The following is a 25,936-nucleotide window of genomic DNA, read 5'->3' on the forward strand; positions in this document are numbered from 1 at the left end:
TGCGTTGCGTTTAGCTGTGAGATTGAGCGCCCGCTCAATTCGTTAAAAAGACTTCCCGTGCATGTGCTCATGGTCCTCGCCGTGTATTGATTTGTATGAGCACATTGCGCTCGAACAACAAATCTTGTGATTTGCATGATTTCTGTCAGGTCTCTTCGGCTTGTATTGGTGTCGCAGTGGCATCGACTTGGATGTCACGGAGTAGAGTGCGTTGACAATTAGTTTGAATGAAAAACTCGTGACACGAGTCGCGTTGTCTTGTAACTGCCTCGCAAATGAGTTGCACACCTGTGTTAAGCTTTCTTATTCTAGATCAGGCAGGTGTTTTTAATTTCGCTGATTGCTAATACCGTAGATCATTGGCATGGCGCTTAACGATGCTTCACGTAGACATCTATTTTTATTGTTTACGACACTGCTAGGCGTAAGATACATCGGCATCCAAATCAGACTGACAAGCCTATGTACAGAAATGTGCAGCTTCCGGCGGACACATGTATGCAGTATAGCGGGGGCTGCATGATTCTGAGAACTACCGCGTAGAAGCTGTGCTTGGCGCGCGTGGTCGTGGTGCTGAAGGCGCGAACGTGATATTTCCGTCCGGTCTGGCGGCCTATGTGTAAGTGCGAGCAAAATATAGGATTCGGTTTTTTTCTGTTCCTATACACATAAGGGATGTTGGAGCATTCGCCGTTTCGCTTTAGGTAGCGGTAAACTGGTGCGTCACAGTTGTATATTGCTGCCCTACAGGAACATGGCTAAACGACTGGCAGACAAGGAGCTGAACCGGGACAACTGGGAGGACGTAGAAGAGCCCGAGGAGCGCGGCCAGTTTAAGACAGCGGACAAGGAGGAGCTGGGGCGCAGAGTGATTAAGACGGCCAGGCGGACAATTCCGAATGCTGTAAGGACTCGTACCTCCTGGGATGCTTAATGTGTTTTGTCAACGCTCTCAAAAATGGCAGAAACTGATGGGGAAAATGGCTTTCTTATTGCTTTTTAAGCTGGTGTTTGCGTTGAATTACTGGCGTGAAGATGGCAGAGAAGAACATTGAAATAAAATTAGTCTACATGCCAGTGATATTTTTTCTGGTCATTCACACTGAATGATGTCCAGCACCATCTTCTGCTAAGTACACTTATTTCTCACTTTTTGTTATGATTCAAGTGTACTGCAGTGTTATCTATATGTTGGCAGTTCAGTTTTTTCTTTCAGTTAATTCACTTCTTGCTTTGTATTTCCATCACTTAGTCCGGCAGACATGAATTATTCATGATACCTCATGGTTGCATGAGCAAGCAGTCGTCAAGAATTTGTCAATTATGGAATTGTACAAAATAATAGTGCTTAAACTTAACCTTTCAATAGCTTGCTTTGATTTAAAAGTATACACTTTATCACGTGCATACAGGTACAGCCAAAGTAATATAGAGCACACCTTTGGATTTGAACATTTTTTTTTTGTAAGTTTTCTAGTAAAAGATATAAAGCTACATTGATGTTAAACGCAAGCACACCCGCAACATTTGGTAGCGTATGTACTGATATTTTCCCTATGTGGGGCGTAAGAAGAGGTGGATCACTAAAACGTGCTTTGTATCGTTGTGTATACGGCTACCGGCATGTCTCTGTCACTGTGAATATAGTGATTGGCATGATGTGAACTGCTGTGTACATTCAGTAACAAGGACTTTTTCATGTTACTGCACTGTAATTTGCTATGAACCTATTGCCAGCCATGTTTTTCATGGCTGTCACTTGTCATCTGCCTGAAAACTCAGTCGGCAGGGAAACTTTTCATTTGAGAGCCTTATGCTGTACATTTCGGCACGCAGTATTTATTGTCAATGCACATGCGGGTAGTGTATAGTATGCCTGCAAGAAACCTGTATTCTGTGCAGGCATCATCCAGCCCCTTCACAGGCTTCGCTTTTGGCGCTACACAAGCTGCGAAGTCAACTAGTTCCATGGCTTTTAGCACTGCACAAGCCATATCGCCAACCAGTTCCACCACCCTGGTCAATGGTTCGGCAACGACAACACCTCTCAGCAAGGAGGCACAGAAAACTGGATCTGTCTTTTTGAGCAAACTCTCGGTGCGCAAGCGCTTTTTGTTTGGATTATATCAGAATTACATAGCCACTGCTTTGCAAATCCTAAAGCTTATGTGATGCCCATTTTCATCGGCTGGAAAAAATAGATGTTTGCCATTTCAATGCTCAGCTCATTGTTGTGATTGCTTTATTAAATTTTAGATGTGCTGCTTGTGCTTAAAATTTGTAGTTCGTCTAGAAGCTTTATTGCTAGTGTGATGTATGCTTCGTCTGATGCAGAATTCTTAATGGCGTTTTTCTTCTTCAGAGTTTAAACAAGTGTTTCATCAACTGGTGTGAGAAGCACTTCGACTCCAATTCATGCTGTGACTTCACACCCGTTTTCCAAGACTACAAACGGCATCTGGAAGACATTCGAAGTCACTACGATTCCAAATCTGAATCCACAGCAAGTGTGAGTGCACCTCTTGCAATGAACTTCAAGCCTTCAGTCCCAGGTACCACTGGCAACTTCTCGCCTTTCCAGCCAACAAAAGGTATTCACCACATATAGGCTATGTGTTAAGTGTCGCAATCGGTAGTTTGTAGTTTTTGAGTGCACTCAGAGCTTCACAAATTAAGGTTTGCAATTTGCTGGCCTTCATCTCTGAGTACATAATCTTTGAGGCAGCCTTCTAAGGTTTTAGAGAGTCATTAAGGGGACACTGCTGGGGTACTGGGTCCTGCTCTCTAGTGTCCTGATGATGTCGATGTGTCATTTTCTGCTGTGAAAAGAGCTTCAATGGAGAGACAGTAAGATCAAGATGTTAGCAATGCCCCTCGAATATTTGTTGAACTGCCTTGAACAGCACAGATATGAAAGCAAAATGTTGCTCAATATGCCATCCACTGAGCCTGGGTAAAGCTGTCATGCACAGCTAAGCATAAACTCCCATTGTCGTTCACGCTTCTTGTGGATGGTGAGGGTGTTAAGAGAACAGCCTCATGTCCGAGAACTAGTGTGTGATATGGTGCCACATCTGTTTATAGATTGAAACAAAGAGACCATTGCTGGGGGTCCAAATGGTCTCACGTTTGTTTTCTGTAAATCAGGAGCTGTAGTAGTTCGAATGTCATAAAATATTTGCATTAACCTACTTGTATTGTACGGGACTGAAAATTGGAAACAAGTTTGGGACTTGACTATTATTTTTTGTTTTTTAACTGTAAGAATACTTTTTGGAAAAAAAAAAAATTTCCCTGCTCTCGTAAGGTTAAAACTTCGCTTTTCCCATGGCCTCTCTTGCTTCCTTCACTGTTTTTCTTTAGTATTCCTTATGAGGCAATCGCTTGCATTAGGCATTTTCACCAAAATGCTTTCAAGTTGGTTTTCCCAAGAGTTTTAACCATGGTCAACCCATTTTGCGCATGTGTTTACTGCCATTTTATTTCTCAGGGAACTGAGAAAGTGCCACAGTCCGCAGGCAGCCATAACTGTCCGCCTACCACACAATTGCTGACATATTTCCACACAGCCACTCACCGAAGAAAATTTCTCTCGGAAATTTTCTTCATATGTGTACCTGAAGCTCGTGCATTCAAAGCAAGTGACATTGTTCACCCATAATTCCAGTGGCTCATTTGTTAGGGTATTTGACTGCTGATCCAGAGGTTGTAGGTTTGATCCCGGACTTTCGATGAAGGCCATCAAAATGCATGGTGCCCATTTGATGTGCATTGTCAGTTTCATGTTAAAGAACCTCAGTTGGCTGAAATCTCCAGAGCTTTTCTTTACAATGTCCCTCGCAGCCAATGTCGCTTTATAAGGTCAAGCCCTATACCTATGAGCGAGACTATGCCCCCCACTCGTCCAATATTTTGCCAGTGCACCTCTCTATAAAAACATGACAAAGTCAGTGAAAAAATGTTAATATGCCACAACTCGGCGTGGTGCCACAGCGTGGTGGCCTTTTTATTAAATATGAAGGCAGTATTTTATCATGTAGAGGCCAGTGGTACTACATCTCCAAAGGTGTTGCTAGAAAGCTCAAGCACTGCAGAGCTGTTGTTGTAGTACGTATTATTGGTAACTGTGACATAAAATACAATGCAGTGAAAGTAAGAATAGCATTGTAGTAGACTAGTTGGTGTTGATTCATTGTTATGTGGTAGTAAAGATGGATGCATGCAGGAAAAAATTTTAGAATGGCATCAAAAAGCACCAGAGTAGTTTCTCAGCATAGAAAAAAAATTGGGGAAAGTTCTTAAGGGTATGACACAATGGTGTAAATGGTTCCTTGCAGTTTTGCTACTCACTTGGCCAGTAATCCCTCTGTTTATGCCTTTGTTATCCCGCACTTACTCGTTTGCATCCGTAAGCTACCACATTATGTGCAACACTACTCAGCAAAGATATAAAGCTGTGCTTTAGCCAAGACGTACAAACCTCTTTTGTGGCCTTGAGTGGTATGTATGACTCGTCACCCCAGTGTCCTGGAGGGTTTGATTCCCATCTCACCCTTATCTCAAATGAGTACACGAGTTGACATCTCCTGCCAACTTGGCGATGTCATACAGTGCAAACTGCCACCTGCCAGAGGCTCATGGTTTTTATTGCAATAGCAATACTGCACCAGGTTTCGGCCCGTAGTGTGGTCCCGGTGGAGACCACGTTTGACCTTGAACAGCCGCAAGAAGAAGCGCTCCGTCACTGGCAGCTAATGCTTTCGCTCCACATTCGGTTCAGCAGCATTGAACCCTTCTCATTTATATGTGGGCTGGTAGCTTACTCTCACGAGTCATATTCTTTAAGGATGAGCCTAAGTGTCCCCAATAATGTAGCACCTTACACTGATAGGGCATGATAGGGGAATAATGCAGCAGGCAAAAGAAGTTTCCGCGTTGCTATCGGAATTCAACAGGGGTTAACCAGAGTTAAACCACAACAAATTTTTTGTGGACAATGCCGACGTTGGATTTTCTGCAGAACAGAACCTTTATTGCTGTGGTTTTAAAAATACTGTTAGGCCGCTCACTACAGTCATTTCTTCGTTTCTCCTGTTCTTATTGGTATGGCGGAATGGGTAGAATTCAGTAGTTGTTGGTATTATGCTTACTAGTTTATTTATCTAGAGCTATTTGAAACATGCCTCACAACTTGTGTGCATGCTTGTTTTTCAGCTGATACAAGCTCGGCCACTCCGTCTTCAGATTCTTCCAAGGGTGACGCTGGCTCGCGTGGTACGAGTGAGACCAAGACATTCTCGTTTGGCCTTTCTACAACAAGCTCAGGTACACCTGCCTTTTCGTTCTGCGCCAAGCCTTCATTCACATTGGCAGCGATGGCTCCTGCATCCACACAGAAGGACTCAAATGGTGAGTACATCAGTTGTCATGCACTGTTAGTACCCTCAGTTATGTATCCATTACCACATTTATGCACTCAAATGACATTTCCAGGCATTAGCCCCTGAGGCTACCAAATGCTTGTTAAGCTGCATGTAGTGCGAGTGCTGTGCAGCCATTGAGACGCACAACAGTCGCATGTCAAGCACTTCTAATTACACCTTCACAACAGATGGCTTTGCAGCTTTGGAATCATCTGTCTGGCCTGCACTGTCAACCTGGAGTGGAAGATAAACTTATTGCTGACTCTGGACATATCAAAACCAGATGTATATGAAATTATTGTTCATATCAGAGAATTCCCTTGAAAATCTCATGCAAAAGTTTATCCAGCTGCCATTTAGGAAAACATTTTGTCAAACTCCCTTCAGGGGAACATTTTGTATACCAAATGACATGCTGTTTCCCGCATGTGGCAGTTGTCCTAGGAGCGCTTTAACAGTCATCTTTTTCTCACGTGGAGCGATGTAAGAAGCTCTGTGGTGCTAGGCCCGTGCTGCAGAACTCACTGTCAAAATGACTGTAAAGCCTTGTAATGGTGTATTCTTATTCATTTCTCTCTCAATATCACTGTATTGGCGGCAAGCGACAACAGTGTTGTGGATTGGCCTAGTTGACCAGAGTCTATCAGTAGTTTTCTCCTGGCCTGCTTTGCTGAAGGCATTGGAGAAATCGAGCCAATTTTAATGAGACATTATTCGGTTTTGTAGTGTCCTGGTGACAGGATTAGTCTCCATAGAATGGGCTGTGACTGCCCATGTAGAGCCCACTCGTCGAGATGGCCTATGGAGAGGCTCTGTGCAAGACTGTCACCCTTTCTGCTTGTTTGCTTTGCAGCCGGTGCAAACTGTGGCTCTTTACCTTTGCATACTACCAAGCCGGAAGCTGCTTCAAGCGCTTGCTTGCCAGCCAAAAGCAAAAAAGCGGCTTTAAGAAGTGGGCATATTAGCCTTGTGATGCTGTTTCCGATGGCGATGAAGCCTTGCCTGTTCTGGATGAATAAGTCGTGCCTGCGACAAAAGATATTGGAGCAGCAATTCAATATATTAGATTCACACCAACTAGTCCAAATGGTCACCATGATAAAGTAATGACTATCTGCTGGGTGGAGTAGTCGTGGCTGCACCTATTAGTACCTCTTTCGGGAACATTATGAAAGCAAGTGATTTGAGCTTGGAAAATATTTTTTAATATATGCAACTAAGCCTGACATTATATATCATTTGTGACAAAACAGCATGTAGCAACTAGGCAAGACAAACCAACTTGCCCAAGGTGCTGTCCTAGTTGATTATATATCAAAATGTAGCTTTAAATCATCTTCCATACATGTGGATAATATTTACTTATTTAACCTCTACACCTGACGGAAAAGAAACCTTCCGGTTTCAAACTTTGGTGAAAAAATACTTAAAAATATTAAAAATGCAAGCATATGAAGTTAAGAAACAGTAATAAAAAATGTCAGAATATTTCATCCAATGTTCTATCCCTGTAAGCCTTTCAAGACAATGGAGTAAAGTAGGTGACTGTGAAGAGTCTACAAACAAAATTTTATTAAATAAAATATTTGCATGAATCTTCTGTAAAATATACCAACATGTAGGTATTTAAATGGTCTTTAAAATACGTACAACTTTTTGCTTACTTTTATAAATGACATGGGAAAAAGCTCACTCAGAGACTTGCTGGAAACAAAAAAAACCTCAAGAAAGCAAGAAAAGGCTTGGATGTCAAAATAAAACACCCCAATAAAAATATTTCAGGATATAAAAAAAATGCAACGTTGTCTTGCTTATATGTGCCCCCAAATGCAAATTTCTTTTTTAGTGCTGTTTGGAAGCTGTAGTTGCCATTGAGCTCCCACAGTGGTTATTGGGAGTATCGCGTATCCATTTTCCTAACTGCACTAACAAAATTCAGTGAAGCCAAATTACCAAGGAACAGATATGTTATGTGGGGAAGTCCATTTTGAAGGTTTGCCTTCAGATAGATAACAACATTCGTTTTCACCTCAGTTTTCCTCTGCTCATAGCTTGGTTTTCAGTTTTTGAGTTTCAGAACTTTTTGTGGCTTGTGACTGGAATATTTAGTGGCACATTTTGTAGAGGGCGGCAAAGTGTAATCTACAGGGGTAGAAGTGCTGCTCCATTTGTTTCATTCTGCTCCAAACTGCTTTTCCTGTTCTATCCTGCTCCAAAACACAATATTGCTCCAGAACTGCTCCAAACTGGCTGATTCGATGTTCTGACATCAAATTTAGCAGAATGCTGGTTTTGCTGTACAGTGGACCAATGTGTGGCGTACACAAATTGTGATTCAATGCAATTCGATTAAGTGGCCATTAGTAGCACAGCAGGGCAGTGACATGCTGTGCTACACTATAGGCGAAGCGATGGCAGAGTTATAATGCTTCTCGTGCTGGGCCTAATGCATATAAAGTTATCATATGCTAGAAAAGCATTGAGCGTAATTAATGTTTCTTTGCAAGTAAATTTAAAACAAGCCTCAAGCTATTGGTGTGAATTGTGAAAAAATGCCCTGCACAAATGACAAAACACTTACCAGCCTTTTGACTGGTAGTTACAGAAGCAAGTGCCGCGAGCGAAGTAAACTACCATGAGCTGTTAGAAAACTTATCCAGCTACAGAGCACTACATGAGTTGTTCTAATGGTGCTGCTGTGAAAGCCAATACACATTTCACCTTTAAGCCTCTTTGTTAATAACAAGCATGTCAAGCCTATAAAACCTATACTGGAAGTGTTATGGGGGTGATGCTATGAGGGTGCTAATTGCGAGAAATTTTCTCTAGAGTCACAGTTCGAAAGCCATACAGAGCCTGTCACCAGTGTGTTGAAATTACAGAAGCCTCAGTGTGCTCAAGCGGAAACATGAGGTGCCACTGGCAGAAGCCCATACAGTAAAGAAATTAAAACTGGAAAATGCTTGCCATCATTGCCATTTATTGTGTCTGAAGGCTCAGGAATTTATATCAGCATAGGTTTAGGATCAAAAAAGATGTGCACTACGTCTAGGGCAGAAATGTGCTACTCAGTGATGTGAACTCCAATCTAATGGCGGGGCTTGAGCGCATCAAAGTGGGAGGATCCTTATTCATATCAAGTCAAAATATTCAAAAGTATACCAAAAGCAAGCACTTCATTAGTGTTAATCTGTTCCAAATTGTTTCTCAGGTCAGTTGTGCTTTTTAAGCATCTGTATTTACATTTCCTTGGCAGTCTGCTCTGTGTTGTCAGAGGTGTGTGCATAGTCAGCAAGCATTGTGCGTTGAATCAAATGGAACCAAATTGGGTATTTTTGGTGTGCCAGGAACAAGGCTCGCACTTATTAGAAGTGATTGACCCTAGAAACGTGCTCCACAACATAATTCGAATGCTCCAAAATGCTCAAGCCTGCTTCCACCCCTGAATCTAGTTCGCCATCAAAATTGAAAATCTACCCTAGGAGCTGTTTCCTGAGAGCTAAGTAATAAGTCCAACTTGACGCTGCTGAGTGAGCTTCAGACTCATTAATCCTTTGAGGGCCGAATTTTTTGAAAAAAAAAAAAAAAAAAAAACGTTCCCAGATGGTCAAATTACTTTATTTCGGATTTTTAAAGTTCAATATGAGTAAAGTCAAGGAAAAGTTGTAGAAAAATATTAGGAACCCTATTTTGGAGTCAAGGTTGCTCCACACTACAAACTCAGGAACCTCAGGAAGCCACAAGGAGAGCAGGAATACCTTGTGAGGGTTGATGATAAACAAGCTAACAGCAGCCCCAATAAAGATGGAAATCTGTTTCTGTGGCCCCTGCACCAGGAGTAGCCATAAAGATAAAAATCAAGTTTTGTGCCCCTTCATTGCGATCATGGGGAGGGGTGGCAACAGAAACCATGCAAGGGCCTTGCAGCAGACAGCCACAAGTAGCAGCTAGGAATCAGTTCTGTTTATCTGTTCACTGAAGGGCCCATGAAGATAGAAATCAGGTTTCAGCTGCAAAAATAAAATGCTTGCCACAGACAGGGCAACACACCCTGCAGCACAGAATCACTTCTGTTTATCTTGGCAAGAAGGCAGCCCAATAAATTGTAAGGGCTTCTTGTAAGCCCTAGGAGGTGGCAGCACCTCCCAGTGAGCATGCATCAGCTGTTTTCCTCCTGTATGGCAAAAAAAGTTCTGCAGTAGCCACCTCATGTGCCTGAACTTTGCTTGTTGCTGAAACCCAAGTGTAGGTTTCTGGCACCCTTGCAAATAGAAATAAAGCAGCAGGTATGCAAAGTGAGGACACAAAGTTGCTCAAGAGCGAGCTAAAGTTGAATGTACACTTTCATTGGGCCCCTGGTTATAGTTTCGGGCCGATATTTGCCTAATTTATCATCTGAGCTAAAATGTCAGCCCACAGAGCCTTCGGACTACATGCTACTGCGGTCATCAAAAAACGTCTGTGGTGTAATAATAATAATAAATAGGTACCAGGTTCGATCCCTGGTGCCACCAGGTACCCACCAGTTTTTCAATGGGTGCAAGATTTCCCCTGGCTTGGTGCTTCACTCTTCTGGGGTGAAAGGCTTGGGAAAGGGGCCATGGACCAAAAAGTTGTGCCAAAGGGCCACATATGGGCTTCTGCTGCACGAGGCGGACTTGTGGTTTTCCGATGGCGGAATGAATCACTCACCCATAGGTACAACTTGTGCAGATTGCCGAATTCGTAGTACGTCTTGGCGCGAGCTTGGCGCCTTTTTTGTTGAAATTTGAGATCACTCCTCTCTCAGCAATTATTTCTTTTTAATCGTCTCCTGGCAAAAAAAAAGTGAACTATACAGAAACCAAGACTGCAATTGTCATAATATCTTCCTAATTTAACTGTGCATTTCATCACATGGAAATTTGCATTTGGCAGTGCATCGAAAGCCATCGGTCGATTTCTTAAGGGGGAGATTCGAAATAGTATGCAGTCCCCAAGGTCAGCCTTCAGCAACAGCACCGGCACCCAAGCAGGCAAACCATGATGGTTAAAATTCTCGCTGTAGCTGCTACCGTAGACTCGGTGCCAGAATTGCCACCTGTGCTTACCGGCTTGGAAGCTTCATGGAATTAACTGAGGTGACACCCTGTCTTGTTTTGCAGCCAAAGCAAACTCTGAAAGTGCTGCTGCAGGTTCTGACAGCACGAATGACAGTGGCTTTGTTTTTAAAAAGCCAGAAGGAAGTGCAGTATCTCAGGGTGTCTCACGAGTGCCGGGAAAATTTGTGTTTGCGGCATCAGATCTCTGTTCTGCAACTGTGCACAAGGACACAAAGGGTACGCTTGAATGTTCAGGAACCTGAACATGCGTCTTGCTGGCGTAGCTTTGTTGAACTAGCAGTTGTACTGCTCGTTCACAACAAGAACAGAACGGATAACGCTAGCCGCTCAGGAAAGGGAGGCTGGTGACAGAGCTTTTGGATCATACCATTTGGGAAACTCCACTTCAAAAAGTGACCGGATTTAGTACGCATTTTTCGGGTGTCTATGAATTGTCATGCCATCTAGAAGCAGCCAATAAAAGCCTTCTGCTGTTGCCATCATTGATTTCTGGAAATCGTTCTTTTTCTTTCTTATTTTGCAGCTTAATTTCCCGTAGAGCTGTTATATCTTAAGAATTTTTGCTACTGCAACTCTTGAACATATTTTTATTGTCCTGGTGATAGTGCATTTATCAACAATCTGAAAGTTTGCAATTTAGACACAGTTTCCTTTAATGGCCGCAGGCGCCGCCACTATTCGTAAACACCCGAATTTTGACGAATCAAAGCCACCATTCTGTAATTCGTGGGCCTTATGGGAGGTTTCGCTACTGGTAATATTAAAAAGCTCTGGGCTGGTGAGGGGAAATTTGTCACTTTCTAGTAAAACTGGTCTAGGAATTTTGGGAGGACCATCGTTTTTCACAAGGAACATTTTGAAGCAGAGTTAAGAAGAAAAACGAAAAGTTTTTAAAATACTGTATTTTTCTCAGTGTTGCAGCCATCAAAGCACTTTGGTATAGAAGTCAGCAACGCGTTTCCTGCCTTTGATGCGTCTAGCTTATGTGGGAGATGAAATGAGGCAGGGATTAGAATGATGCATTAAAAATCGAATTATTTTGAGAAGGGTATTTGAAACTTTGCTAAAATGTGGGTTCGTAATGTTGAGCTTAGTGCTGAGGAAAGTGACCGACCTACAGTTGCGTAAGCAACACAGTCTAGCAGCCTGCCCAGCCGTGGTGGTTCAGCAGTTAAGGCGCTCGACAGCTGATCCTGAGGATGCTTTTGCATAATATATGCAACTTTTTGCATAATATGAAACTTTGCACAGCGTTGCTTTGGCATGTGAACCTTCCTCTTTTTTCTTCCTCATTAACCTGACAATAACGTTTCTGTTGCAGTGTGCATTTTCGAGTATGTTTCGTTAGTTAATGGCTATTTAAAGCTGTTCATCGAAATGGAGCCCTTCCTAGAAGTGTTTTCCCTGTCGAAGCTTGTATTCACACAGTGGGAATTGTTTTAAAGATTTCTTTTCACTCACTCTGTTTTAAAACTTCTATTTGAGTTTTAGTTAATGTTCTAGAGGTTATGTTTCATTGTGAGCTTATTTTGTGTTGTTTTTCATTTATTCAGGCTCGGATGAGGAGGAGTATGTACCACCAAAGGAGGAGATTACCCCAGTTGAAGAAAATGATGCGGTCTACACCAAAAGGTGTGTTGCAGTTTTTAATAGCCTTTATTTTCAGAATGCCTTTGAATTTCACTGCTTTCTTTCCCGCCAGGGTGTACAGCACTTTTTAGGCCAGTATGTACCAGAACATAATGCAATGATAATACTACACAAGGGTTGCTTTTGCCAGTGATAAACAGAAAAAAATTATTTTATGATTCGTTAATATTGAGTCGGTAATAGCGCAGGAAGTGGCATCATTTCACTCATGTTACCGGCAGTAAAGAAAAATTTTCATTGCTGTTGTATGGAAGCACTGTGCAGTGAAAGCTTGATTAGGCATTTTCTGTGGGAATGCAAGAAAGCTATGCGCAAAGTGGCAGTATGCTAGCTTAAATATATTCGCTGACCAGGTAAAGGATAATGCCTAATGTGTTTCGTTAAAGATGACACATGCAGAAGCATTTATTTATGTAGGATCACGTTACCTCGTGGCTACTAGCAAAGCCATACAAGCAGATTGCATCTGCACGGCGGATCTCATATACTTTATCAGGCCCATATTTTGGGCAAACAGGCTGATAGCACGTCTACAAAGTGTGAGCAGTTTAAAGGTTCTGCTTGGGCTACTTCAGCTTCCTTGTTGGCATTGCTTGCATTGGGTTAACTCAAACTAGCAGTGCGATTCCAGCTGACACCCATGTAAGTCCATGGTTTCAGACGATGGTTAATTTGGACATGGGCAGGCTCACTCCAATTAATTCTTGATGATGGGCTCTTCTAGCGCCTACGCATATATCCCTTGAGGGCGTCCACTTGCTACTCCCAGTACTGTGAAACTGCACAATTTCAGCGCACTGCGTGTTCTCCGCAACACATCAACATGTGGCTTTTGCGGTGAGGCATCCTCGAAACACTATGGAACCGTTTTGTAAAGAGGCACGACTGTTACTGCATCATGCTGCGAAAAGGGTAGCGGAGGATTTTAAGATTTTGGGGAACTGCTTCAACATTCCTCACAGTGTGCGCAACGCATACCACTTGACGAAACTGGGAAAAACCATCGTTCTCATTTGGGTTTCATCTCAGCTGCAAAGAACCATCATGCTGGTGTTCATCAGATAAAATAATCCTAATGCAAATGGTTTCAACATATTGATCTTCTTCGCAACAATATTTTTAGGCCCATTGGATAGTTTGAACATTTCCTCCAGTCCCTTGAGGCCAAATTAAAGTTTACAATATTTTCTCCTTTAAGTAGCAGTCAATCGTTATGAAGAGTCGGGTAACGAAACATGGGAATGAATCACGAGAATTGCAAGTTTTGCTACACTTTCTGCATTAAGCGTATTCTGCTTTTGTTGTCTGCTTGCAGCGTGTGCGTATATGGTTGGAAAAGAGTATAAATAGATTCTGTCTACTCATCGAACACTGAAAACACACCAAAGTTTTAAAAAGCATTTCGAATGACATTGCATGTTTGTCACATGGTTGGAAAAGAGAGTACAAATAGATTCTGTGTACGTATCAGACAGTGAAAGAATATACAAAGTCGTAAAAAGCACTACAGTCTAGGGATGCCACATTAATTTTAGGAGTGAAGTAATTTTTGTCAATAAACCGACATTTTTCTAGTCTCTTGAAGTTGCTGTGGGGGAATGAGGCTACACAACATGCGTCATTTATGGCGAGTGAACCTGCTAAATACGCGGGAAGAATGGAAAGTTAACTCCGAACGTTTTTTGCTCCGCCATATTGGCTTAGTGGTTAGGGCACTCGTCTGCTAATCACAAGGACATGTGTTTGATCCCAGCCGTGGCAACTGCTTTTTTTATGGAAACAAAACGCAAGGTACCTGCATGCTGTACAATGTCAGTGCACATTAATGAATCCCAGATTATTTGAACTTCCAGAGCTTTTCACTGCAGTGTTTTTCATAGCCAATGTTGCTTTGAGGTGTTAATACTACGGGTTTGCGAATATTGAAATTTTCGAATGCGAATATGAGCGGAAAATGCTTTCGAGCACCATATATCTGATCAGTGAAAAGGAACAGAAAATTTAAATTAACAAACATTGCTTGTCTTGCTTATTTCAAATTCACGTGGTACCTGAAAATAAAACTACAGTTGTACAGAAGCATATGCCCTACTGAAAATTCCAGTATACATTGTGTACATGATTCTGTATGCCGGTGTTTTTTGTAGACCTGTGTGAAACCGGGTGGAGCTATCATATTGGTGCTGAATATAGTGAACTCTCATTAATTTGGCCTTCAAGCAACCAGAAAAAAATGTCCACATTAACTGAAAGCTCGATTTATTGAATGGGCCTGAAAAAGTACTGATAACCATTTGCATCACAGTAATCTTATCTGATGAACACCTGCACAACGGGTGCAGGGAAGCTATGGTGAATTCGAAAATTCCGAATGCCAATTTTTCGATTATCAATACGAATTGAAGGGCCATTTTTTTAACCTACACCAGCTACACTAGTGTAGCAAAACACCTTTGCAGGTATCTGAGTTTTGCTACACTGGTTTGGCTTTAAAAAATCGCCCTTGATTGACAACCATTTCGAGTTTTATTCGAAATTCGCACGCCCCTAGTTAAAATATATAGATGAGCCAAAGTGAACCTTTCCTTTTTTTTTTTTTTTTTTGTTTGTTTTCTCTAAATTGTTGTGGAATTCCTCTTCAGGTGTAAGCTGTTCCAAAAGAAGGATGATAGCTACGCTGATTGAGGAGTTGGTATCCTTTACATCAAGCCTCAAAAGGATAAACACCAGCTGCTGATCAGGGCTGATACCAGACTTGGTGAGTACACAAGTGGCACAGAATCTGCTGTTGTTTCATATTGAATCACAGTCACCACCGTGTGCAGTACTGCTATACCCTTGCAGGCTCAAACTTGTACAGAGCCCTAATGCAGTGGAGTTACTTGTTCGGTTCAATTATGCGAATTGAGAATAAAGAACATGATATTTGATGGGAGATGCGTCACCCTTGGAATGCTTCAGAACGTACCTCGCATTTTATACAGAGCAGTGGTACCGTATACGGTAATTGACTGTTTTCTCCAAACTCTTCAAGACTGTTAAATGCTTTCCCCACAAGGCTTGTGTTGTGAGCTGCTATGCTCTAGGACAGTTTTTCTTGCCGTTGAACGGAAGGCTGCAGAGACAGAGCATTCTTAACTCTGGCATTCCACCAGATATTTCAGGTGCTTGATCCAGTCATCCCGGCCACCCGGCACATTACTCCATCCACAATACATTCATTCCATCATTAAAGCAGTCGATGCCATCCATGGAAGCTTCTTGCATAACCGCAAGTGCCTAGTAAATTCATTGTGATCAAGAAAATACCTCTTTTATTAAATATTGATATTAAAAGTCTGTAGTTATGTTACTAGATTTATGCCTTAAATAACAAGTATTAACAATATACTGCTATTGCAATATATGTGGTGTCGATATTAAATTAGTAACTGCAAGCGGGGAATGTCTTGTTCCATAGGTTCTGCACTATTGCTGGAAAAAGATTTCCCTGAGTACAGGAGATCTTGGTGTGTTGTAATGATCTTGGGGTCAAGCGCGCAGCATTCAAGTACAAAGAAGGTGGCTGTCGATGTGGAAAGAAAATGGTACAGGTTGTCTAGGGAGACAAGACACAAAGAATTGAGTGGAGTAGGGGAAAGCAAAGAAGGGCAAGCAGATGCAGGGCTGGGAAGCATTAAACGACCGGTAGCGACAGACATCTACTGCTATCATTTCAATTATCATTTACCATTTCAGTCAAGAAATGCTTTTTCTTTAAATTGTCCCCCTTATCTCCGGAATCAATTTGTTAGTTTTGAATAAAAAATTGTAATGTTTAATTTTTTTGCGGGCACATACAAAGCTTCTTAGGCCTTTCAGTAGGGTTACAAACTGTGATAACATTAGTATTTATGAAGTTAACTTGACAGGCACCATAAAATCATTCTGAATTTTAAAGATGTGCTTGATGCGGGCGGGCTCACTGTTTGTGAAATATTCATTTCACTCACTGGTTGTCATGGAAGAGCAGCCTACTTTTCTTAGGTGAAGGATGGTAAATTTGTCAAAAATGAAGAAATCAGTAGCCAAATTAAGGAAAGAAAAAAAAGTGCTAGTTCGTAACGTACACAGTTGTGTGCAGAATTTTAAAAGCTTAACTGAATTTGATGGACTCGAGTGAGGAGTGTGTTATGCTTGACCATGTGTCGACGTTTGTGTGTCTTGGTTAAGGGGGAGCTTTATATTTGTGTCAGGTCATATTTTGATTGAATGTGCTAGCTTAGGACTGTGTGCTGAATGGTGTGTTTAAGATCACTGAGGCACAGATCAAGGGATCAGTGATAAACGAGCATTAAAGTGCATGTATACAAACGAGGATCCGCGAAAGGATCCACAGGTGGGAGCCATTAACACTATTGTGTCATGCCTTTAAAGGCTGGGGTTAAGTGTCGTCTACACAAAGATATAGATTATATATCTGTCATATATCGGGTGCTATGCGAGGAGTTGCGCATGGGAGCCGTTAACACTGCTGCATCATACCCGTAACACTTTCACTGCCACTCCCCAAGGTAACTCGTGAGACCACACACGCACACAACCTGCGACTCCTGATATTACTCAGGTAAAAAGAAATATTAGAGGTATCTCACGCCGTTTATAGAGAGGCGACATGAACATATAGAACTTGATGGGTAAATTGCGAACAACAAATTGAGTGGATGAGTGGTCCGCGTCATCATTATCATCATCACCACACCATTTCGTTCTCATCTCGGCAGTGCAGCCATGGTCTAGAGCGCTGTAGCCGCGGCGAGTAAATATGCCAGGTGCGTCTGCGCCTTGACAGTTGACTGGCTCACATGCATGTGACAAAGATTAGGCAGCTCAGCTAAATAACTAGTCCAAATTAACTTGCTCCACCCTGCTTCAAAACTGCACCAGATCAGGTGCATCGACATTCTGTCATCAAATTTATCAGATCAAGGAGTTTTGGCGCATACTGGGTTATTAATAATATTGCCTGCAGGAGGAGGGGGGGGGGGGGGGGGGGGGGAATATGATCCAGTAAATTTGGTTAAAGTGAACATGAGAAGCACAGGAGGGCAGTGAGTGACATGCTATAAATAATGTGCACACGTAACAGGGCCTGCCAGAATCATAACGATGGCAGCATATCGGTGGTAGAATTATAATTCATCTCACACTGGGCCTAATACATATAACATTTTCATGAACTAGAGAAGCATAGAGCATAATCAATGTTTGTTTGCAAATAAAATTTAAAACAAGCCACTTGTGATTGGAGGGAATTAACAGTGAAAAAATATTTTGTGCACTTGTTGTAGACTCTTCTATCAGCCTTTTGAATTACTGGTGGTGAGAGAAGTGAGAGCAGCAAGTGAAAGCAGTCACCACAGACTATCTCGTGTCGTTAGGAAACTTGTCCAGCAGCAAAGAACTACATTGGTTCTTCTAATGGTTGTGCTGTGAAAACAAGCTTGTGCTTCACCATCGAGCCTCTTTGTTAATAAGAAGTGTGTTAAGCCTACGCAAGACAAGAGTAGAGCATTATGCATTACTTGAAGCATTATGGGGGTACTGCCACTGCTGTGCCAATCACTTGAAATGTTCTTAATAGTGCTGTATAGCCATGCGGGGTAAATCGCTAACATATTGAAGTGGAAGCCTAAGCTTCACTTAACCAACAACATTGAGGCGCCTCTGGCAGAAGCCTGTGAAGTGAAGAGTCTGAAGGAGGAAAAGGCTACCCTTGAGCGCTGTTTGTTCTCCCTTAAGGCACTAATGACCAGTGCCCAGGAGTTTATCAGCACAGGCATAGGATCAGAAAGGATACGCATAAGAGTGTGGAAATGTGCTGCTCATTACTCCAAGCTAGTGGTGGTGCTTGAGCGCACTAAAGTGGTAGACCACATTTGAGTTGGTCAAGTTAGAATAGTTGAAAGCTTTTATTCAAATTTAACACTCAGTTATGAAATTTATAAGCAAGCATTTTGCTTTCTACTTGTCCGTTTCAAATTGTTGCTCAGGTCACTTCTGTATGCATTACATGTTTTGGCTTCTTGTCTTGTGTCAGAGATGCAGTCATTAAAGCATCGAATGTCTAATGGAAAGACATTAAATGGGATATTTTGGCATGACAGGAATAGAAGAGTGCATTATTAAAGGCGTTTCACCGTAAAAACATGCTCCAAAACTCCCGTTTTATTGCTTGAAAGCTGTGACGAAATGGCCTTATTACTGTTTCCTGAGCTGCTCCAAAATGGTCGAGCTTGCTTCCACTTTTGAACTTGAAATCCACTGTAGTGCTACACATGGCCCAAGCATATACCATATACTTGTGGTTTTAAAAGTGTGCCTCACCTCATCTCTTCTACCCTCCCCTTTTAATCCCCCCATTCCCCTTTCCCAGTGCAGGGTAGCCAACCGGAATTATTTCTGGTTAACATCCCGGCCTTCCGCCCTCCCTTTCTCCTCCTCCCTTGGTAATCTTCAGCTTCATTTCTTGTAACTATTCGTAGTGATGACTTCCGTGTTTTGAGGCTTCAGCAACACCACCAGAAATTACAACAAAATACACCCCCCCCCCCCCCCCCCTCCCCCCCACACTTCATGTGACCTGTGGCACCTTGTCTCTGTTTGCTTACAGGTAACATCCTATTGAACATAATGCTGGCTCCCACACTACCAGTATCTCGTCTGGGCAAGAACAATGTGGCTCTGGTGTGCATACCAAACCCGCCTGTTAATTCTGAAGGGGACGCTTCAAGCCCAACCACAATGCTGCTTCGGGTGCGTACCGCAGAAGATGCGGATGAACTCAAGAGTGCCCTGGATCGTTACAAAGGCCAGGCGGCAAGCTGAGTGCAGCAGACCGAGTAGAACATTTTTTTTTAGACATACTGTTTCACCGGATATGGACAAAAATTCATGCCAGGTGGCTATCTGCCTGGTCCGTTACCTCACCATCGAAAGTATGTGCAGATGGCAAGTGCACTGTTGACTGCCATGCAAATAGCAAGTGCACCGTTCACTGGCTAATAAAGAAGGCCTGTGAAATTTGATAGGTGTGCTCAATGTGTCCGTTATTTATTTATTTTTACAACAGCACAGTTGTGACAGGTCTGAACACAATGTGCATACCTGCCAACTCTCCTGATTTGTCCAGGAGTCTCCCGAATTTGATTACATCTCCCGATTTAAGGACGCTACCTCAGATCTCCTGAAAAGTGGCTGCCACAGCCCAACATTTGTTTTTCTGATATTTTTTTGCACGCTATAGTTGTAATCCCATAACATCCTATAATATAACCATGCCGGAAAACAGCGCAGGAGCAGTTAGTCACCAGCATGCACCTTGAATCTAGGTAGCGGCCGCCAGCACCACCATGAATGTGAGCGACTGACGGGAGCTGGATTTTCCGTATTGGCTCGTCTCTGGCTGGCTCATGCATCTAGCAATCCAGTCGTTATATGATCTCAGGCGTGCTAGTACAGTGGCTGGAAAACTGTGGCGCCAGCAATGCGCTAGGCTTCAGTTGGCTTTCTGAGGTCGTTGAGTGATGAACGCCGAACTATTCTGCGTTTCCCATAGTTGGAATGATTGATGGCATTATCAAAAGCCACAAAGAATTTCGTTGTAAAAAAAAAAGTACTCGCAAGTATACTTGGAAGATTTTCTGACGATGCAACAACACAGAAATCAGTTCAAAATAAGCTACTAGGCCGCCACTCTCACTTCTTTCAGATGTCAGCCTCAATAATTTCCAAATTGCTGAATTAAAAGATGTGCCCCCCACCCCCGGCAGTCTCCCGAATGTTCATGTTACTAGGTTGGCAGGTATGAATGTAGGACCCGAAATTAAAATTTCTGTACCTAACACATTGATCACATTATGGTGCAACTGAGTGAAATGTGCTTCATCAGGAAACATGAGAGACATATATACAAGCCACACGTGGAGTTTATGATAATGGCCGAGAATTAATCGCTGCAGACATTGCATTTATGTCTCATGCCTCTCACATCATTACATTCGCAAAAGCAAGATCCCTTTTCACAGTTGCGCTTGCATGATTCGAGGGTCTTACCGATGCAAGGCATTGTAGGAAATTTCCTCGTGGTTCAAGTCTAGAAATTGATTGGTTGATTTGTGGGGTTTAACGTCCCAAAGCGACTCCAAGTCTAGAGATTGCTACTGATGTAGACACCAGCTGAGATCAGATTGTAAGTGCTGGCTAAGTTACATTTCAGCAGAGGCAGAATGCAAGGGTGCAGTTTATGCAATTGTTTGCAGTTGTTCTCATTACCATATTTGGAGACTTTAAGTTTCCATAATGCATTTAATTCCAAACTCCTGCTAGCACTCTCGCAGTTGGCCCGGAAAGCTAGCTCGTTCGTCAGCAGAATGGGCTTTTAATTTCTGCAAGTTAATCATGCAAGGTGAAATGTTTAGCGCAAGAGTTCCAAGCCAGAGCACTCGGGTTTTTTCAGACATAGTTACGTGTACTGGTAGCACCACCAAACCAGTAACCATAAAATGTAGCACTAGCACAAAGTCGGTTTTTTGAGGCCACCTTTACCTACATTGCAAAAGGTGAGCAACAATAAGCCTTTTCGTGTCCAAATGTGGTTGCCAATGCTTTCTTGATTAGTCTTGCAATGTGCCTACAACTTACCAGCTAACAGGTTCAGCTCCCAGTCACCGTTCACAAACCAGTGATTCTGCTTCCATATTTTTTCATTCTTGTCCCTGCACAGCTAAACTATCACTTGTCATAAAATAGAGCACAGAATTTTAATAAGCTCTTCAAGGTATGGTCTCATCACGGCACCTATGTGCCCCCATCTGCCCATTGTTTAGGATTCCACCAGAAGTCTTCCTTTCCCAGCTTGCTTGTGGTCACTATTTCCTCGCTGCTCTGCCACTTTGTGAAAAGCCTAAAAAGAAAAGAACCTGCCAGAGAGTACCATGAAGTTACGCATGCGTAACACATGCCAACTATGTTGCAACCGAACTGTAGGCACAGTGGGGTTACCAAACAAAAACTCTCAACTCTCTCTTTCAGCTATTTATTGTTGCATGGTAGAAAGGGCCAATCACATATGATGGCACAACGAGTGCAGGCCCTTCACCAACAAGCAGACTGCGGCGTGCATCTGCGTAAGGAGCCTCTTGAACTGGCCGAGGCTAGTCGCTCAGGGTCTCCTTGTCAAACATGTACTCTCCCAGACCAGGGCCAACACGCTTCAAGTTGGTCACATAGTCTGAGAGCTCCTTGATTGCCTTCACTTGTTCAGCCAGGTACTCGCTTTCCAGGAAGTCGCACAGCTGCACAACAGGAAATACAAGGGGGGCATTAAATGCGAGGTCCTCCACTGTTCATGTTCGCAACAAATTGATACATTTGCTGACAAGGCAGCTATGGTGGTTTTATTATAAGCAAAATTAAGGTGCCTGTTCCTCCACCAGTTAGACAAAACTCCACTGACTCCATCAAAACAATACTTCAAGATGTCTTAACTCAGAAGATGTGCACACAACACTTAGCTTTTTGATCCACATTTAAAAATGGATACATGTGCCACAAATCTAGCTTCAATGCCACGAAGTTGAAAATTCCTGCAATTGGGAAAGCTGTCATCTAACACTACTATCCGTAAGAGTGTAAGCACGTGTTATTTCTTGAAGCTGCAGCAAATGAAAACAATTTTACCCTTTTCCTGTCCAACACAGTGTCTAGCTCTTTACACAAATTTGAGGACAAGTTTATGCCAGATGGATGAATGCAGCAAAAGGGGATTTTTGAAACAGCATACCATCTAGTGCTGTTCAATGCACAATTAACTTGCCATATGTGCAATCATATTTTTCTTCCACTACATAGTTTATGTCAAGACTGAACCCAACAGAGTTGGTCTGCAGACATCCTTAGACTAGGTGAAAGCTCACCAGCCTAATTCTCGTACCAAAATTATTTTGATAAAAAAAAATACATATATATCTTTAGGTTCAGTTAATGAACACCAATCTAAGGTCAGCCTATAAAGTCATACTATTTCAAACATACTGCTTGGGTCTAGCCTTCTTGCCACCGTCACAAGCGTGACGCACCGCCCTGTGACACAACACAGATGCCACGACTCACCTGACCATCGTCGTGGTCAGTAGCCAGCTTGTGCAGGTCAAGCAGCGACTGGTTTACAGTCTTCTCCAGCTCCAGAGCAGCCTGCATGGCCTCAAGGCCAGTGCCCCACTCGTCCTGCGAAGGCTTCTGGATTGGCTGAAGCACAACGCGACCTCCACGCATGTTCTGGTACTTCATCAGCTTATCAGCATGCTCGCGCTCCTCCTCGCTGCTCTTCTTGAAGAACTTGTGAAATCCCGGCAGGGCCACATCGTCACGGTCGAAGTAGTAGGCCTAGGGAACAACACGAAGAAGTGAGACAAGCAAGATACGGCTTCACAGTAGCAAAAGCGCTATTGCACAGGGTAGACGTCAGCCTCTGCTAAGTGCCTTATTACAGTGTAGAGGGTGGCACAGCTGGCACTGTTTTGTCCACTTTAGCTGAGGTCATAAGCAGGTGCAGGTGAAAAGCTTGCATCACCTGCACTTTATTATTCGTTTTGCCAAAGAAGCTGCCAATGCCACGTGCCTTGTCAACATACCCTTAACAATTGAGTGCACAAAATAACAGATCTTGATAATGACAAGTGCATCAACCAAAATTAAATATGTTCAGTTGATAAGAGCTTCTTCGAACAAAACGTTTGATTCCAGAAACATGCGCACACTAATTTTATATTACTGGCCCTCTTCTTCATACAGAGAATAAAAGCTGTTTATCATGACAGATAATAGAGGATTGAGGGTCACCGGAGAAGGGGTAGGCAGCGAACGCGATGGTTAGATGGCATCCTCGAGGCGCTGCAGATGAAGTTATGCGATGTTAGGAAGATAGTGAGAGACCGGAAAGCGTGGCGTGATATGGTCCATAGGGTCACGAAGAGTCGGACACGACTGAACTGAATTGAATGGAGGGTGTTGAGCAATATTCCGACAATTGTTTTACAGCATAAACCATAGCAATACACAGTTCCATTGATTTGGGAAAGCCTACAAACAAGAAGAGTTTATACGCAAATTTCTGAGAGCCGTTTCCTACATAAATTAACCACAGCAAATTATTGCTACTTCGTACAGCCTTGTGTTCGACCACCAATAAATGAACTGACCTGAAGCAATCAGGCATACACTCAAACAGCTCTAAAAAACATATTTTATTAGTTATCCCAAAATGACTAGTTTGCCAAGCACTGGCGTTAGCCAAGCCGCACAATAGCCGTTCGGTAAACAAGTTTCACATGCGCTTACAAGCGAATAAACAGCCGTTCCAAAATTAATGAACGCGGTCAGCTACCCTATGGTCAGAATACAAAACTCGCGTAATAAAGCGGCAACGAAAGTATTGCCGCTTTCAATAAACACACGTTTCATGAACTTCACACTGTCAGTTTCGTGTTTGTCCCATATTTTATGGTTACGTACCAACTCGGCCATTTACAGGGACATAGCAGACGACACGGAACAAGATAACCAAGAAACCGATTGCTCACGAGTTGGGCAACGCTGCTAACGAATTTACTGCGCCGCGTGTGTTGACAAGCCGAGACTAGTCCGAATGATGGAGACTTTATTCCGAATCGAGGGTGATAAGCAAGGGGAACTAGAGGAGATTTCTACAAAGTAATCTGCGCCGTCTCTGGTTAACGGGGGGCGTTGACGCAGGCGCGAGCACATTTGATGCACGAGTTACCCAAGAACTGATGAGCGCATGTGACACTCGCGAGCAGTACACCATCCATGTCACGTGTACTGTACAAATTAAAAAGGTTACCTAAGTACAGCGAAGATGCGAGCATAAGTAAAACGCATACGCGTAAGCACCTGCATCCGTACCGCACGCCTGGCACCAAGCGAGAATGCACGAAAAGCTTAATCACCGATTTCTCAGCAAGTCGTGACGCAATCCGTACTTCACAACAGACGTTGAGGAGCGGAGCTCGCAAACAAAGAGGCGTTGGAATGTGCAGATGAGTTAAATGCTAGAGGAAAAATTTAGGCCGCGTTGCTTTACCATTGAAGTGTAGACGTAGCTCGCATAGAGTTCCATGTTGATCTGCTTGTTGATGCGGGCCTCGCAATCGATGTGGTAGTTTTGGCGGGGCTGAGTGGCGGCCATCTTCGTCGTCTTGTTCCCGTTCGGAATCTCAAACTTAATTGGTCTTCAAGAAAGATATAGGAAGGAGAGTTTGGAGAAGAGAGAAACAGTTTGGCGATGCTCGTTCAATCACTGTTGAAGCATAACATCGACCAAAACATGGCGGAAATGGCGGGGCGAGTGCTTTTATACCGTCTTGCCGCTGTTCTAGGAGCCGCTTGTCCCCCCTACTTTATTCTTAAAAAGTTTGCAGTGCTTGGTCTAAGACTAATTTTTGTAACTTTAGTGATTGTTGTTAGTAACAATAAACTTTATTTGCACAAGTTTAACGTGTTTTGACTTAGTATAACTGGTCACGTGATGATATTGCCATCCGTTCAGCTGGCCACAATGGATGTTGTGGTCATTTTTTCTCGTATTTTGTTTCTTTGCTACTGCACGTCAATAGTAGAACGCACTTCAGTATTCTGAGCGCCCTTCATGCAGTTTGGCTAACATTATATAGCAGATCAGTTTTCTAGCATCAGCTTTTACCTAAAATGAAAAACAACCCTTGTGGTAGTGTTTATTGAACAGTTTGCTGGCATTGCACGTGGCCTTTTCTATCAGTGGCACTAGATAGCCCATTGCACCGAGATTTTCATGTGTGGATAGGTACCTACAAGAACCGTCAAATAGCCCCCCCAACTGCCCACATCTAATGTCGTCACGTAAACCCAAAAATGGCGCAACCGCGCTGAGCAGCCATGCTTGTTCTGACACCACCATTTTATAATGCCCCGGTAGCCAAATATGTTTATGTATCATTGGGAGTCTCTTTGGGCTCCTTTGTCTTATTGAAGCCATTTAAATTCAACCGGAAAAATATAGATGTGAGAAGCTCACACACATCGATGCAAACGAAGCAGGCGTTTAGATGAGAAGGGGGCCAGGCTTACAGGTTTTTCTTTTTATTGTTCTGCACATATCATCCGCACAACCACAGCCTCCTGTAATATAGGAGGCTATGGCACAATCGACCTTCACAGTTAAAAATAGCCAGTCGATCGAGTGAACGGATACTTTACTTGCACTGAGTGTTTGTTAATGAACGAGAGCTGTGCGACCAAACAGAAAGAATCAGCTGATTCTTTCTGTTTGGTCGCAGAGCTCGTACGACCCTGGCGTGTATACAGAATGCCCCTAATGAAATGGAGTGATCGGCACAGTGTTAGGACTTGGCAAACGCCAGTTAAACCTTTCCTAGTTCGACGTTCCCTTGTTTGCCTGAGGGATAAGGAAGGGTAGCGGATGACGCAAAGTTTTTCCACTTCTTGCGCGACAAAACCCGCTGTCTCACCATTTAAGGGCATTTGGGATGGGTCTGAAACGTTCGCCTCAAGTCATTTAATTCTGACCGTACCAGAAGATATTTAAGGGTCGCGAGAGGGCTTTACACGAGGCGACCCCCCATAAGATTTTTTCGATAGAACCTCTCCCCCCGAGAGTGGTCCTGAGCCCCCCCCCCCCCCCCCCCCCCCCTTTTTTTTTTTTTT

The 25,936-nt window shown here is 43.0% G+C and overlaps 1 protein-coding gene and 1 pseudogene across 2 annotated transcripts; one reads left to right on the top strand and one right to left on the bottom strand.

The window, feature by feature from the left end:
- The first annotated feature begins 223 nt into the window (after positions 1-223).
- Positions 224-19,244, top strand: LOC146190779 (nuclear pore complex protein Nup50-like; annotated as a pseudogene). Its single transcript, XR_014706580.1, has 8 exons — positions 224-619; positions 751-904; positions 1,903-2,097; positions 2,363-2,591; positions 5,215-5,409; positions 12,079-12,157; positions 14,818-14,933; positions 18,828-19,244. The product of XR_014706580.1 is annotated as a nuclear pore complex protein Nup50-like (transcript).
- A 1,991-nt stretch (positions 19,245-21,235) lies between these two features.
- LOC146190780 (soma ferritin-like) lies at positions 21,236-24,575 on the bottom strand. Its single transcript, XM_084601164.1, has 3 exons — positions 24,318-24,575; positions 22,328-22,600; positions 21,236-21,510 (listed from the first exon to the last, which is right to left on the bottom strand). Exons 1-3 carry the CDS (start codon positions 24,420-24,422, stop codon positions 21,370-21,372), a joined length of 519 nt encoding a protein of 172 aa, XP_084457290.1. The 5' UTR covers positions 24,423-24,575; the 3' UTR covers positions 21,236-21,369.
- Between the last annotated feature and the right edge of the window lie 1,361 nt (positions 24,576-25,936).

The sequence above is a fragment of the Amblyomma maculatum genome, chromosome 4 (genome assembly GCF_055883805.1).
Source record: "Amblyomma maculatum isolate TAMU_Amacu chromosome 4, ASM5588380v1, whole genome shotgun sequence".
Taxonomy (NCBI): Eukaryota; Metazoa; Arthropoda; class Arachnida; order Ixodida; family Ixodidae; genus Amblyomma; species Amblyomma maculatum.